Genomic DNA, 14,155 nt, shown 5'->3' on the forward strand with positions numbered 1-14,155 from the left:
GAGGTAAAGAGTTCAGGGGGATCCCAAGGGCACCCTGGCTCTGAAAGCGGCCAATGGCCAAAGGGATTGGCTGGAATATTTAGAGAGATTGGCTGCTGGAGGAATTGAAACAACTCTGTCCACGTAACTCATGTTTTCATCGATGGTCTATGGCTCAGGCATTTCTTTCTTGAATATCTGTGGGGAAACTCCTGTCCAGCACTCTCTCCTTTTCAGGTTATTTAAAGCAATCCTGAATGCAACGCCCAGCCCAGCTTCCCCCTGCCAGACAGGGAAGTGCTGGGGAATTCAGAATCGTGGTTTTCTATGACTAAATGGGCTGCAAATGAGTGGCTGGGTCGGTGGGGGTGGGGTGATGAATAGCACTGAGAGAGGAGGATCAACCTACAGCTACTTTAGGGTAAAAAATGCAGCCCAAGCCACTGGAAAGGACCGGCGCCTCCTCCGGTTTAATTGCTCAAAGTTCTCACCTTTGCCCGGCAGTCTGAGGTTTCTGGTGGGAACACCACAGAGAGGGAAATGTGTTTCCTATTAAGGGTTTCAGTGGAGGAGGGAAAGGGAGAAAGGCAAAGACCCAGATCAGGACAGAAGGAAGCAGACAGACAGACACAAGCCAGGCTGCTCCTCCCTCTCTCCTTCGGGGGCAGAGTTTTGGGTGATGAATTTTCATTTTTGTTCCTATTCCCCCTCCCTGGGTGAGCGACATCATGGATGGATCAGCTCTGTGGTATGGTTAATGCAGGGCTGTTCTCCCATAATTAATGTTTAAACACGTTCTTTTATGGCACCCCCACCCTTCTCTTTCTTTTATTTCCCTTGCATTCATTAAAAAATATGGAGAAGGACTGAAAAGCAGGAGAATTTTTTCCCATAAACCCTTCCCTCTCACAAGGCAGCTCATCCTTCAGAGGGGCAGAAACATCTTGGTTCCACAGTCTCAGGTTTATTTAATTTGAAAGTCTTTTTCACCCTCAGCTTCCCCAGGCCCTGCACAGCTCTGCTGGAATCCAGGTCCTGCTGCACTTGGCAGGATGGTTTTGTTGGGCATTAACACATGGCTCAAAACCACTGAACAGTTTTCTACTTCTCACCACAGCCTCATTCTTTCCCCTTTAGGCTCTTCCCATTTGTGCACACCCCACAGCGTGGCCCCACCACCAGGGAGGGAAAGGATGGAGGTGGCAGCTCAGCTTCTTTTGATCTTCATCCCAAACACAGCAGGGATGAATCCAAAACTCCCTTCCCCTGCCCAACAGCTGCCTGGAGAGGATTCACCAGGCAGAATGTGCTGGAGAAAGATCAGTTTGGAGCCCCTAAGTGTGTGGGGATGAACAAAAAGAAGGTGAATCAAGGCATGGCTTCATGATTTTGGAGAGGGAACGAAAAGGAACATGCAAAGAAATATGATTGTTTGAGGGGGTGGGCAGGGAGTTCCCTGAAAGAGCCACTGGGGTGTTTTGGGAGGCTCCAAAGGATGGAGAGTGCTGCAGGACTGGGCTCTGCACTCTGAAATCTCCTGAGGGTCACAGAATCTCTGGAATTCCTGCCAGCTTCCATGGCTCGTGGCAACAGGAAACAACTGCACCATTCTGAGCCAGGCCTAAGCTGGAGACTAAAGGTGCTGTATGATGAGTTTGGGTTACTCTCCTCTGCATTACACAGCTCACCTTGAACCTTCCACTGCTAAAACTGAGACTGAGCTTTTGTTGAGGTCATGCAGATGTTGCCGGTTTATTTTTTCAGTCTTGACTCAGATGTGCCAAAATAATGTATTTCATAGACAGCTTTAAGGAAGTTTTCACCCTGATTAGGAGTGCAAAATGTTGAGAACCTTTTGAGAAAGCTCATTTTCAGGGGCTCTCCTTGTTGGGTGAGGAAACAGCTCAGAAAATTCAGATCAGCTTTGTTTCTTGGAAAACAAACCCCAAAGTTGAGGATTCATAAATCCTCACATATCCAGCTTAACGTCCCGAGACCACAAACACCTTTAGAGAGCCTGGGCAGAGGCAACCCAGCCTGTAGGGCTGCACTGCCCCCAAATCCTCCTGTGCTGGTGGCCATCACCTGTTCCCTACCCTAACCAGGGAATGTCTGTGGGAAAAACACTCTTCCAAAAGGGAAAAACTTGTGAAAATGAAAGCCCAAATCCCCATGGCACTGAGCTCCAGGCTCAGCACTGAACATCCACTGGAAGCTGCTCTGGAAAAGCCATCAGCTCCTCTGGAAGGGGTTTCTGCTTGCGGGAGACGCCCAGCAGTGCCCAGAGCAGCCTGTCCTCAGGCTGGGAGCAGCTGCAGGGAAGCAGGAGTGCTCTGCCCAGCTCCAGCAGCCAGGAGCTGCTCTGATGAGCATGTCTGGGATCAGCACACACAGATCCACCATCCTAAAGTGGCACAGACTGGCACTGAATTCCCTGTGAAACAGGAGTGAGCACTCTGCCTCAGTCCAGCAAAGCTCCTCGGGTTTTGCAGTGGCTTAATAGCACAGAAATCACTGCAGGCACTGCCCTGGCAGGACAGGATGTTCTGATGATCATTATTGCAGCAGCACTTAAATATTGCAGGTGCACCAGGGCTGCAGTGCTGGGCACAGCCAGCACTGTGAAGCACAGCCCCTGCTCCACAGACCCACCATCCTGTGGTAGATGAGGAATGCCATGGCTGACTCTCACTATTAAAAGGCAAATATTAAGTATATGTAAGACAAGTTTAATAAATGTATAGTTATGTTTTACCCTCCTTGCATTGTTATCAGGGGGTGGCCTGGGTTTGGGACATTTGGGAGGGTTGGCTTGTTACTATGGCAACAGCTGACCTCCAATGTGTAAGAAAGTGATCTCAGGGTATCAGGAAGTGATCTCCACCACTGGACACTGAAGAAGGAGTCAATGGACAGAACTTTGGCAGGGGCTAAAGGTTTAAAAAGGCAAAACCTCTATGGTGTGGATGAAGACATGGTGGGAAAAATCCTCTGCTCCCGGCACTGTAATATTTTCTCTATTCACTCTGCTGTTGTATTTTTTTTAATAAGGTTTTAATAAACCTTCTAAACTTTTGGAAGTGAGTATCATTCCTCATAATCCCAATGGAGGGGCCCAGAAAGAAGGCAGGATGGCTGGTGCCACCTTACAGACAGCAAAAACTCCTCATTTCAGGTATTTAAAGGCAGACCCAGGGACTGCTGTACTGAATGTCAGCGTGCCCTGGTGCTGCCTTGCTGGCCATGGAGATCAGTGTGACCAGACCTCAGTGTCCAAGGGATCAAGCAGGAAGCTGCTCCTGAGCAAATGAGCAGCAGCAGATGGTAAAAGTGGCCACTGAACCCAGGTTTTGGGGCTTGTGCCATGAGATCAACCATGCAATTCCCCTGATTCTGCCTTTGGTGAGCCCAAACCATGGGACACAAACACTGGGGATGGTCCTGGAGAATTCCACTCCTCTGCCAAGCTTTCCAAATGCAGCCTGCTCGTGTGCTTTGACTCCATCCAACTCCATCTCTCTGACAATTCTCAAACCTTATCAATAGCACAACTCAAGTGTCTCACTTGGGTGTTTATCTTGTGGGAATTGAGAAATGTTTCCGGTTCCAAAGTGCCCGATTTCCCCAGCCCCAGGCAGCAGGCTTGGCCCAAGCACTGCTGCCTGCACAAAACTGCCTTCCCATTTCCCAGGAAACTGTCTAATTCTACAGGCAATCCTTCAAAAGCTTCCTGTGGGCTAGCAGCTCTTTTCTGATGGAACAGAATTAAATTTGCCAATGAGTTTGGATGGGAAATTATTTTATTGTCCAGTCACAAGGGACAACTGTTCAAATCCAACAGTTTGGGTTTTTTTTTTTCATTGTGAATAATTTCCTTGGCTCGACTTCTCAAGAAAAATAAAGATGGGGCTTCCAAAGGCACCCATTTGTGATCTAACTTCTGTGCCACTGGAATCTATGAAACTCCCACTGATTTTGGGCAGGGAGAGATCAGCTTTGAAGAAACACCCTAAATTCTGTATCTCTGCTTTGCTGGCCAGGGGAGACATATTCAGCTGCCTTTTCATCACAACTGGATTTTCTAGTGGAGAAAATACACTTGCCTTTCTCTCCCTGCCCTTCCACCTTGATTTAAGGCACCCTCTCCTGATTTTTGAGTTCTTAAATAATGATACTACTATAAAAGCTGTTTCACTGGGAAAAACAGCAGAGCATGTGGGGCCCTGCTCCAGTTCTCTGCCTCATCAGAGCACCATTACCCTCAGCACACCTTTGTGGGGGAAAGAAATGCTTTTAGCTCCATTTATAGGTGAAGAGGAAACATTTGGAAGCTGTGGATGTGATCATGATTGCACAGAAGTCTTGGAAAAGCTGAAATCTAAGACTCCCAGCATCAGGTGCATGTGCCATCCCTAAGGTGATCATTCCTGTTTGGGTGCTGGGATAACACTTTTCCAGCCTGCTCACAGCTCCTGGGTTTTTGGGGCTTAATAGAGCAAAAAGGAGGATTGGATCCATCCCATACTTAAGTGTGGGGCAGAAAGGAGCAATAAAGAGCTTCCATAACCTTTTTCTCAGAGTCCTGGGTCATCTGCAAGCAGCAGATTTACATATGGGGAATCACTCTTGGGTTTTGAACTCCCCCACAAACCTGGGCCTGCCGGAGCACAGGAAAGCTCCAGCCCTGGCCAGTTGTGGGTCCTGCTTATGGGGAGGGCACAGCCCTCTAACTGCAGAGCTATCTAATTGTTTGCCTGAGACAAATCAGTTAATGTCAGGTTTAATCTCCATGGCAAATTTGTGTATTTTTATCACATAGCCACAGATGTTGTTATCTGTAAGACTTATCTAATCTCCTCCAGAGCCCTGCTCAGTTCTTCACCTCCCTGATAGCACCAGTAGCTCCATCTGTGTTCATTTGAACTTTCCAAGCCCATTTTACTCCCTGTTTCCCTGTTTGCTCTCTCTGCTTGCCTTTGGCTCATCTCCCTGTGCCTTGCTCCAGGAAGAGCCCTGGGAGCTCACTCCGGGGCGGGGGCTGGGGTGGGCAGGGCAATACTCACTTTCCCTGAGGTAACTGAGGTGAGACAGCAGAATTTCTGTGTTGTAGGGGGAGGTGGTGCGCAGGAAGTCGTCCTTGTTCATTTTGCAGAGCTCCTTGCCATCCATGTTCTGGAAGATGGTGGTGTCGATCTCCATCAAGCCGTACTCCTTGATTGCCCACTCCAGCCACTGGCGCACGTGCTCCTGGGTCCAGAGGGTGGGATCTGCCAGGGGAGAAAATAGGATGGGCACACACACACCTCCAGAGTCCCTGCAGCCCCGTCACAGCACCAGCCATTGTTTCCACAGGCAGAGATATTGAATTTACTGATCCCTGTTCAGGATGAACAGGCACCGTACTGGAGCAGGGCTCAGCATGGACAACCTGGCCTGGTCACTTCTGCCTTCCCCACCTGCCCAAAGCTCCCTCCTCTGCTTGGGAACAGCCCTAGTGACATTGGACTCTTCTCTGTCTGGAAAAAAGCTTCCCGAAGGAAGCTGAGCCCTTTGAGAGGGAGTTCCTGTCCCAGTGTGGCTCTGCAAGGCTGTGCAGGGACATCAGGGCTTTGCGAGTCCCACCGGGGGCATTAGGGAGCCCCAACGCTGGCACAAGAGACCCTGAGCATGGGGTGCTCATGGTCAGCAAAGGGACTCAGAAAATAAAATAAAAATAAAAAAAACATAATAAAATAAAAATTTAAAATTTAATTTAATTTAATTTAAAAAAATAAATAATAACAAAAGAAATAAAATAAAATAAAATAAAATAAAATAAAATAAAATAAAATAAAATAAAATAAAATAAAATAAAATAAAATAAAATAAAATAAAATAAAATAGAACAGAGCAGCTTGCCCTGGGTGTGAGTGGGAGTTGTTCACCCTGGGCAGGAGCACAGTCCTGCCTCCCCAGTCCCTGTAAGGCAGCCAGCTGTGCGAGGGCTGGTGCATTTTGTGCTGTCTGGGCGTCCCCGAGTGCCAGCAGAGCTCCAGCTGTGGGATCGTTATTGCTGCCGCTGACGTAGGAGCTGCTCCAGCCCGGCTGGAGCTCAGCCCCGTGGAGATGAGTGGTTAAAAACAGCAATCAGCCTTTGAATTCTGCAAAGGGCATTAGATCAGAGGGCCCAGCAAGAGCTGGTGCCACAGTGCTTGACAGCCATTTTCAGAGCATATCAGCATTCTCAGATGTTTCCTGTGCTGCTGCTCCCCACGGATCCGATTTCCAAGCTGGAGCTGCACATTCATGTTCTGCTGCAGCTGCACAGGATTGCAGAGGAGTTCAGACTTTGGAGAAGTCTTATGTGTCATTAACAGCTGGCCCAGCTCTGAGACAGACCTCAGACACTCTGATCCCAGGGAGCTGAGAACATGGATCAGGAACATGCCCCGGGCTCTGGGGGTGCTCTGGGCAGAACAAGAAATGCCTCTGCCTGGATTTAGGGGGTATGAAGCAATGCCTTAGCCCAGGGCTGGACATTGGGTGCCCAGGCTGAGGGCAGCCCTGGGCACAAAAGGTCAGGAGGTGCCCACACCTAGCATTCCTGGGCACCTCTGCAATAACAGCACCAAACAGGGAACTGAGACCAAGGGACCTGAAATGTAACTGAGACCTTTAAAACTGAACCCCCAGAAAACCTGGGCTGCTGGAAGCTGAATTCAGAACAGGAATTTACAACCCCACACATTTGCAAGTCTGCTCTGAGAACGACATGGATTTCCTTCAGGTTTTGGCAACAGTTAATTGAAATTCTGCTTTCTAAACACTGGCCAAATGCTGCAAATTTTACAATGCAAGTATTCAGGGAGGATTCTTTTTTTTTTTTTTTTTTTAATTAAAAGACTTATTTGTCTTGAGTTTTGAAAACAACCCAACATCTAGAGGGCAGAGTAAATTTGTGACTTCCCTTTAAACACTGTAAAAGACATTGAATGGTGTCTGAAAATCTGCCTTCTTGAAACATGGCTTAGAGCTCATTATTACTACTATTGTAAGCCTAATGTGACATTATTCTTGCTTATCTTCGCCTTAATGTGCTATAAATCTCCATTCTGGATTAAATTAAAATATCCAAATGCCTTTCTTGGATGACTGGGGCGTCCTCTCCTGCAGCCAGGGATCTGGGATGATGTTCATTATTGTCTTCCAAAGTCTGGTAAATCTCTGCTCTTTCACAAGGATCTCAAGGGTTTGATTTGTGAATGGTCTTAAGGGGGGGAAAAGTCCTTTTCTTCACTTTCCTTTAAAGAGGAGATTCCAAATTTTCTCTTGCACTGAGGGCACTGAAAGTAATTTCCCCTATCTCAACAATGCTAAACTTCAGTTCACCTTTGGTTTTTTTAAACATACAGAATAAATACTGCCCCTGGAACATCTTTAATTACAGGGACTGGCTGGTGCCAGCTGCACCTTTCTAGGCAGGCTGACACTGGACACAACTGTGCTGCTGTCCCCAAGCAGTTCAGCCAGTCTCTCAAACATCAGCCTGAACGGGATTCAGAGGTTTGCCATCAATCCTTTATTGGCTTCTCCTCACTGCATTCAGTTCAAACCTTTCCTTTTCATCCTAAATGGCAAACAAATGCTTGGGAACTGTCATCTGCTCGTGGTCAAGACACACTCAGAGAAAGGAGCTGAATTCCACGAGTGCATTTCCTCCTGCCAGCACTGTCTGCCTGCTCTCCTGCCCTGCTGAAAGCCTCAGAGCTGGGCCACTTCTGGGATGTCACTGGGCCAGCACTTGGCTCCTTTGCTGGAAACTTCCTGGCCCTGGCTGTTTATAAACTTCACAGGGAAACTGCTCCTCATTCCAGGTTCAGGCTTCCCCCCACAGCAACTCTCACCCCTGAGTGTCGAAATGCATCCAGAGCATCCTGCCAACCCCAGGCAGCAGATGTGGATACCAAACACAAACAAAGCTGGACAGCAATGTTTCTGGTGACAATTTTTGGAAGGATAATGCAGTTCCTTCAAAATAGAATTTTTCTGGGTTTCTACTTCTAAGAAAAAAAAAAAAAAAAATGGAAACAAAATAGCTCATTTTGAATCAATCAGTGTGACTTGAAAGTGCAGCTGGATCCTGAGAGCACCAGGGGAGTTATAACTTGGGCCCACTTCATTCCTCTTTGATCATCCCCTGTGTGTCCCAGGAAGCAGATTCTCCTCTAACACATGACAGGAGATGGATTTGGTTCAGCACACCAAAACAACACTTCAATCTGGGAAAAGAAATTTAAAAATAAAATGAAAAAAAAAAAAGAAAAGAAGAAGCACCAGTTATCTGCTGCCTGTCCTGATTCAGATCATGCACTGGAACATGGGAATTGCCACTAGCCAGAAACTCTGATATTTTCCTTATTTTTTGTGTTGTTTGTAAGACAGAAAATTCCTCTGGGAGCGGATAAACAAACCAAACAAAAATCTCCTCCAGGCAGAGCAGGGACAGCTGCCCCGGCCCGTGGCAGTACCTGCAGGGACGATGACCCTCCTCTCGTTGGTAGTCATGTTGGGGGGAGGCCCGTTCTTCTCATCCATGTAGGTGCTGTAGCTCATGGGGCTGGACTCGCTGCCTGCTCCCACCAGCTTGCCACACTTGCTCACGCTGCAGTCCACGGGGGACTCCCTGCAAGGCAAAGCAAAGCTGGGTCAGCATCAGAGCTCCTCCATCCCTGCACACAGGAGGGGCTGGCCCACGGGGTACACTCAGCTGTCCCTCTCCCTTATGGAGAGGCCATCCCTGACCTGTTACTGGGTGTCATAAGGGCTCTGTGGGGCACACAGGGGATCTCTGATAATGCAGCTGGAATCTCCAAGGGAATGACTCCAGACAAGGCCATGTGTGCAGCAGCTCTGAAATACCAACACTCCCAAACCAGGTAAGGAGCCAGTGCCCAGGACAGCAGTCTATGGGTTCCACCCCACTCCCTCACCCCTGGCTGCTCAGTGCACTCCAGCAGTCCTGCTGGCTGCTCCTGGGAGCCCTGCCGGGCTGTTCCACCCTTTGTGGTGCTAAAACACCCCTCGTGTTGCAGTGCAGCCTGGCAGTGGCACACAGGTGCTCTGCTCACCTGCCCTGAGGTGTTTCTGCAGAGCTCACAGGGACACAGAAACAGCCCTTTCATGACATTAACAAAGAACCCAGAACACCCACCCAAAGGGACAGGGCTGTCCCCAGAGAACACCCAATGGCAGCATAGTCTGATCTATCCGGGGCTGAATGGGATGGAGCTTGTCTGTTCTTGGAGCCTCCAGAGCTGCAGGAGCATTTGGATAACACTCAGGGACAGAGTGGGATTGCTGAGGTGTCCTGTGCAGGGACAGAAGATGGACTCGGTGATCCTGTGGGTCCCCTAAACACAGCCTGTTAAATTATTCTATTGTTCAATTAATCTGTTATTCTATTATTCTCTGATTAATAGTGCTACAGTTCACTACCTGGTGAGGAAATCTGGGAATCTTGGATGCCCCAGGCATGAGTCAGGAACTTCAGACCCCAGTACTGGGTGTGAAAAGGGCTCTGGCCCCAGTTTAACTCCTGAGGTGCTGGAGTGACAAAGAGGGGACATCCAGCAGCTCAGGTGGCACCGTGCTAAGGCTTGGCCTACTGCAGAGCCTTGGGAAGACTCTGGGAGAACTGTGAGTCTCCAAAGCCTGAGAGGGAGCAGGGATTCTGCTTTTCTCCAGCTGCAGGAGCAGCTCCTGCTTTTCATCCCTTCAAAGCCCAGCCCCAAGCCTGCCAGGCACACACAGCACATCCCACCTCGAGGGGCTTCCAGGGAAGGGCACATCATTGTCCTCACCTTCCCAAGGGGGGAATTAGTGCACAGCCTCTGCACACAGAAAAGCCCAGGCTTTAATCCCAGAGCCATTTCCAGGGCAGTTTAGGCCATGCTTTAATCCCAGAGCTGTCCTCCTCCTCTGGCAGAACCAAGAGCTTCAGGAGGGAACCATTCCCTGCAGGGTAAGCATGGTGACAGTGCACAAATCCCACCCTCTGAGCTCAGCTGGCAAGAGTTCCAAGCAGGACACTAAACAAATTTGTCTCTTAACCTGAGCTGGGGGGGAGGGAGCAGTGCCTGAAATTCAGTTATCATGGCCAGGAGATAAATGCTCCACCGAGATATTCCAAGGCAGACGGTAATTTTTTCCTCATGTCTGACGAAGGGAATGTTGCTGGAGAATGGAAATAAGATGTATAACTTACACATGTTCGAATTTAAGGGTTTACTAGTTCGCCTACTGTTTTTCCAGGCAGGGAACCAAAATCTGCCTTCAGAGAGGCAACTGCTGAAGGCTGGATGTCCCCGGGGCAACCGGGGAGGCTGAGCAGCTGCGAGGACACGGGGCTTTCACAGGGCGAATCAGGAGGGCTGGGTCCCTGGGGCACTGCTCCTGCCAGGTGGGCAAGTGCCTGTGCTGGCAGGAAATAGCCGTGGGGCAGCAGCAGGGAGCTGGGTGCTGCTGGGCACAGATCTGAGAGCTTGGGCACAGAGCTGAGACCTGCTGGGCACGGAGCTGTGACCTGCTGGGCACAGAGCTGAGACCTGCTGGGCACGGAGCTGAGAGCTTGGGCACAGAGCTGAGACCTGCTGGGCACGGAGCTGAGAGCTTGGGCACAGAGCTGAGTGCTGCTGGGCACAGAGCTGTGATCTGCTGGGCACGGAGCTGTGACCTGCTGGGCACAGAGCTGAGACCTGCTGGGCACAGAGCTGAGAGCTTGGACACAGAGCTGAGTGCTGCTGGGCACAGAGCTGTGATCTGCTGGGCACAGAGCTGAGAGCTGCTGGGCACAGAGCTGAGAGCTTGGACACAGAGCTGGGTGCTGCTGGGCACAGAGCTGGGTGCTGCTGGGCACAGAGCTGAGTGCTGCTGGGCACAGAGCTGAGTGCTGCTGGGCACAGAGCTGAGAGCTTGGGCACAGAGCTGGGTGCTGCTGGGCACAGAGCTGAGTGCTGCTGGGCACAGAGCTGAGACCTGCTGGGCACAGAGCTGGGTGCTGCTGGGCACAGAGCTGAGTGCTGCTGGGCACAGAGCTGAGACCTGCTGGGCACAGAGCTGAGTGCTGCTGGGCACAGAGCTGTGACCTGCTGGGCACAGAGCTGAGAGCTTGGGCACAGAGCTGGGTGCTGCTGGGCACAGAGCTGAGTGCTGCTGGGCACAGAGCTGAGACCTGCTGGGCACAGAGCTGGGTGCTGCTGGGCACAGAGCTGAGTGCTGCTGGGCACAGAGCTGAGACCTGCTGGGCACAGAGCTGAGTGCTGCTAGCACAGAGCTGAGTGCTGCTAGCACAGAGCTGAGAGCTTGGGCACGGAGCTGAGTGCTGCTGGGCACAGAGCTGTGACCTGCTGGGCACAGAGCTGAGAGCTTGGGCACTAGCTGAGTCCTGCTGGGCACAGAGCTGAGTGCTTGGGCACAGAGCTGAGAGCTTGGGCACAGAGCTGAGTGCTGCTGGGCACAGAGCTGAGTGCTGCTGGGCACAGAGCTGAGACCTGCTGGGCACAGAGCTGAGAGCTTGGGCATGGCCTGGGCTGGGGAGGGCCAGGGGGGCATCCGAGATCTGGGTGTGACAGTGTGATCCAGGTGTGACACTGCTCCAGGTGTGACACTGCTCCAGGAGTGCCAGCATGATCCAGGGTGTGACACGATGCTCCGGTGTGATGATCCAGGTGTGACACTGTGAGCCAGGTGTGACACCATGCTCAGGGGTGTGACCCTGTTCTCCCAGGTTTCATACTGTCCTCCAGTGTGTCACATTGTCCTCCAGGGCGTGACAGCGTGATCCAGGTGTGACAGCGTGATCCAGGAGAGACAGAGTGATCCAGGAGAGACAGAGTGATCCAGGTGTGACAGGACGATCTGGGTGTGATGATCCAGGTGTGACACCATGATCCAGGTGTGACCCTGTACTCCAGGGGCTCATACTGTCCTCCAGCATGTCACATTGTCCTCCAGGGTGTGACACCGTGATCCAGGTGTGACACTGTGCTCCAAGGAATCATACCCTGCTCCAGGGTGTCACATGATGCTCCAGGGTGTCACACAGTATCCCAGGGTGAGACACTATGCTCCAGACTGTCAGATCCTGCTCTAGGCTGTCACACTATACTCCAGAATGTTACAGCATGCTCCACGATGTGACACTGTGCTCCATGGTCTCACATTGTGCTCCAGGCTGTCACACTGTGCTCCACGTGTCACACTTTGCTCCATGGTGTGACACTGTGCCCCAGGGTCTCACACTGTTCTCCAGGGGCTCAGACTGTTGTGCTCATAGGTGACTGTCCCTGGTGAGTGACCAGCCTCCTCTCCTGCTCTGCCTGGGGACCAGAGTTCTCTCTCCCATCCTGCTCTGGAGTAAAATTTCCCTGGAAAATGCCCCTGCAGATGGGACAGGCACTATTTATGATCAAATAATTCTATATATTTCTCTCATGCAGCTCCATGGGGAACTGTTCCAGCACAGACCCCACCTGCAGTGCTGGGTCCAGCTCTGGGGCTCCCAACACAAGAAGGTCGTGGAGCTGCTGGGGCAAATCCAGAGGAGAAGATGGAGCTGCTCCAGGGCTGAAGTCCCTCTGCTCTGGAGCCAGGCTGGGAGAGCTGGGGATGCTCACCTGGAGAGGAGAAGGCTCCAGGGAGAGCTCAGAGCCCCTTGCAGGGCCTAAAGGGGCTCCAGGAGAGCTGGAGAGGGACTGGGGACAAGGGATGGAGGGACAGGACACAGGGAATGGCTCCCACTGCCAGAGGGCAGGGATGGATGGGATAGTGGGAATTAGGAATTGCTCCCTGCGAGGGGGGGCAGGTCCTGGCACAGGGTGCCCAGAGCAGCTGGGGCTGCCCCTGGATCCCTGGCAGTGTCCAAGGCCAGGCTGGACAGGGTTTGGAGCAGCCTGGAACAGTGGAAGGTGTCCCTGCCCATGGCAGGGGTTTGGATTTGGATGGTGTCTAAGGTCCCTCCCAGCCCAAACCTCTCAGGATTCTATGACTCTGGGATATCCAGACTCTTGGATACCAACACCTTGTAAAGAGCCTCTCCATGTTTCTGCTGGCTTGGAATGAGCACAGGGACAGAGCAGAGTCTCTGGCTGGCTGTGTTTCCTGCTCACATCATGCACAGTGACCCTCACAGTGAAGCTACCAAAATAACCCCAGGGCTGTGAGATCCCCTCAGGTTTTTGGGGTGATTTTTCATATGACAGACTCTGCTCTCCAGTTCACACCCTGCCCATCCCTTGCTCTGTCTCAGCAGCCCAACCTGGACAGCCAAGTCCCAGAAACCTCTGGCAGAAAGGTCTGAAGGGACTTCAAGGGAATGAGGTGCCCCTGCTGGGCACTGTGGGCAGAGGAGCCACTCCATGAATCCTGCAGGACACTGAATGTGCTCCAGGTGCCTGGCAGGGTCGTGTCCCTGTGCCTGCAGAGCTGCCTCCCTTCCCTCTGGGGAAGTTTTGGGGATGGCTGCACCCAGAGCTGACCCTGTAGGACACACATAACTGGAAATAGCTTCACCCAGCTGGGCAGGAGACTGAGCTGTCCCTGAGAAAGCACCATGGAATCTTCAGTGACAGAAAGGGAGAGGATCCTTAACTTTGTGTCCTCTGGAACCCAGCATTTCCTACCAAACACAGCCTTTTCTTGGGAATTCAGAAGTTCTGCCAGCCTGAGTCACCCCTGCAGCCCCTTCCCTGCCCCGGGTGAGGGATTTACCCCAGCAGGAGGAGGGGTGTAGCTGCGGCCACACACGGGAGGATTCAGCCTGGGGAACAACGACAGTGTCAGAGGAGAGCAGGGAGCTGTGAGCCATGGATGAGTTCATGGAATATCGCTCCTTCCTCAACTCCTGCATCACCCACGGGCAGGCTGGGATTCAAAGAAATATTCCCTCATCATTTGAAAGGGTTTGTGCCAGGGCATTTCAGCTGCCAGATCAATCCCTGGCTTTTCCCAGAGGTTCCAGTGGCTGTCCATGCTGGATTTGCTCAGGCTGTGGATGCCTGAGCAAATCCAGCACAGCTCATTCACAAGCTCCCCAGAGCACAGACCCTGTGGCAGGGGCAGAGTCCAAGGAATGGAAGCACAACTCATTCCCGCTGTCCAGAGGCTCCTTGTTCCAGCAGCTCTCTCTGGGGATGCCAAG

General features: G+C 51.5%; 1 protein-coding gene across 4 annotated transcripts in view; it reads right to left on the minus strand.

Annotated features, from left to right (window-relative positions):
- Positions 1-14,155, minus strand: part of FLI1 (Fli-1 proto-oncogene, ETS transcription factor) — a 90,687-nt gene that overhangs the window by 21,328 nt on the left and 55,204 nt on the right. For all 4 annotated transcript variants that reach the window (XM_059867020.1, XM_059867022.1, XM_059867023.1 and 1 more), the window contains 2 exons: positions 8,487-8,641; positions 5,043-5,246 (listed from right to left, as the gene is read on the minus strand). In XM_059867020.1, the coding sequence (XP_059723003.1) occupies positions 5,043-5,246; positions 8,487-8,641 (359 nt within the window). The remainder of the gene's footprint in view (positions 1-5,042; positions 5,247-8,486; positions 8,642-14,155) is intronic.

Source organism: Haemorhous mexicanus, chromosome 24 (genome assembly GCF_027477595.1).
Source record: "Haemorhous mexicanus isolate bHaeMex1 chromosome 24, bHaeMex1.pri, whole genome shotgun sequence".
Taxonomy (NCBI): Eukaryota; Metazoa; Chordata; class Aves; order Passeriformes; family Fringillidae; genus Haemorhous; species Haemorhous mexicanus.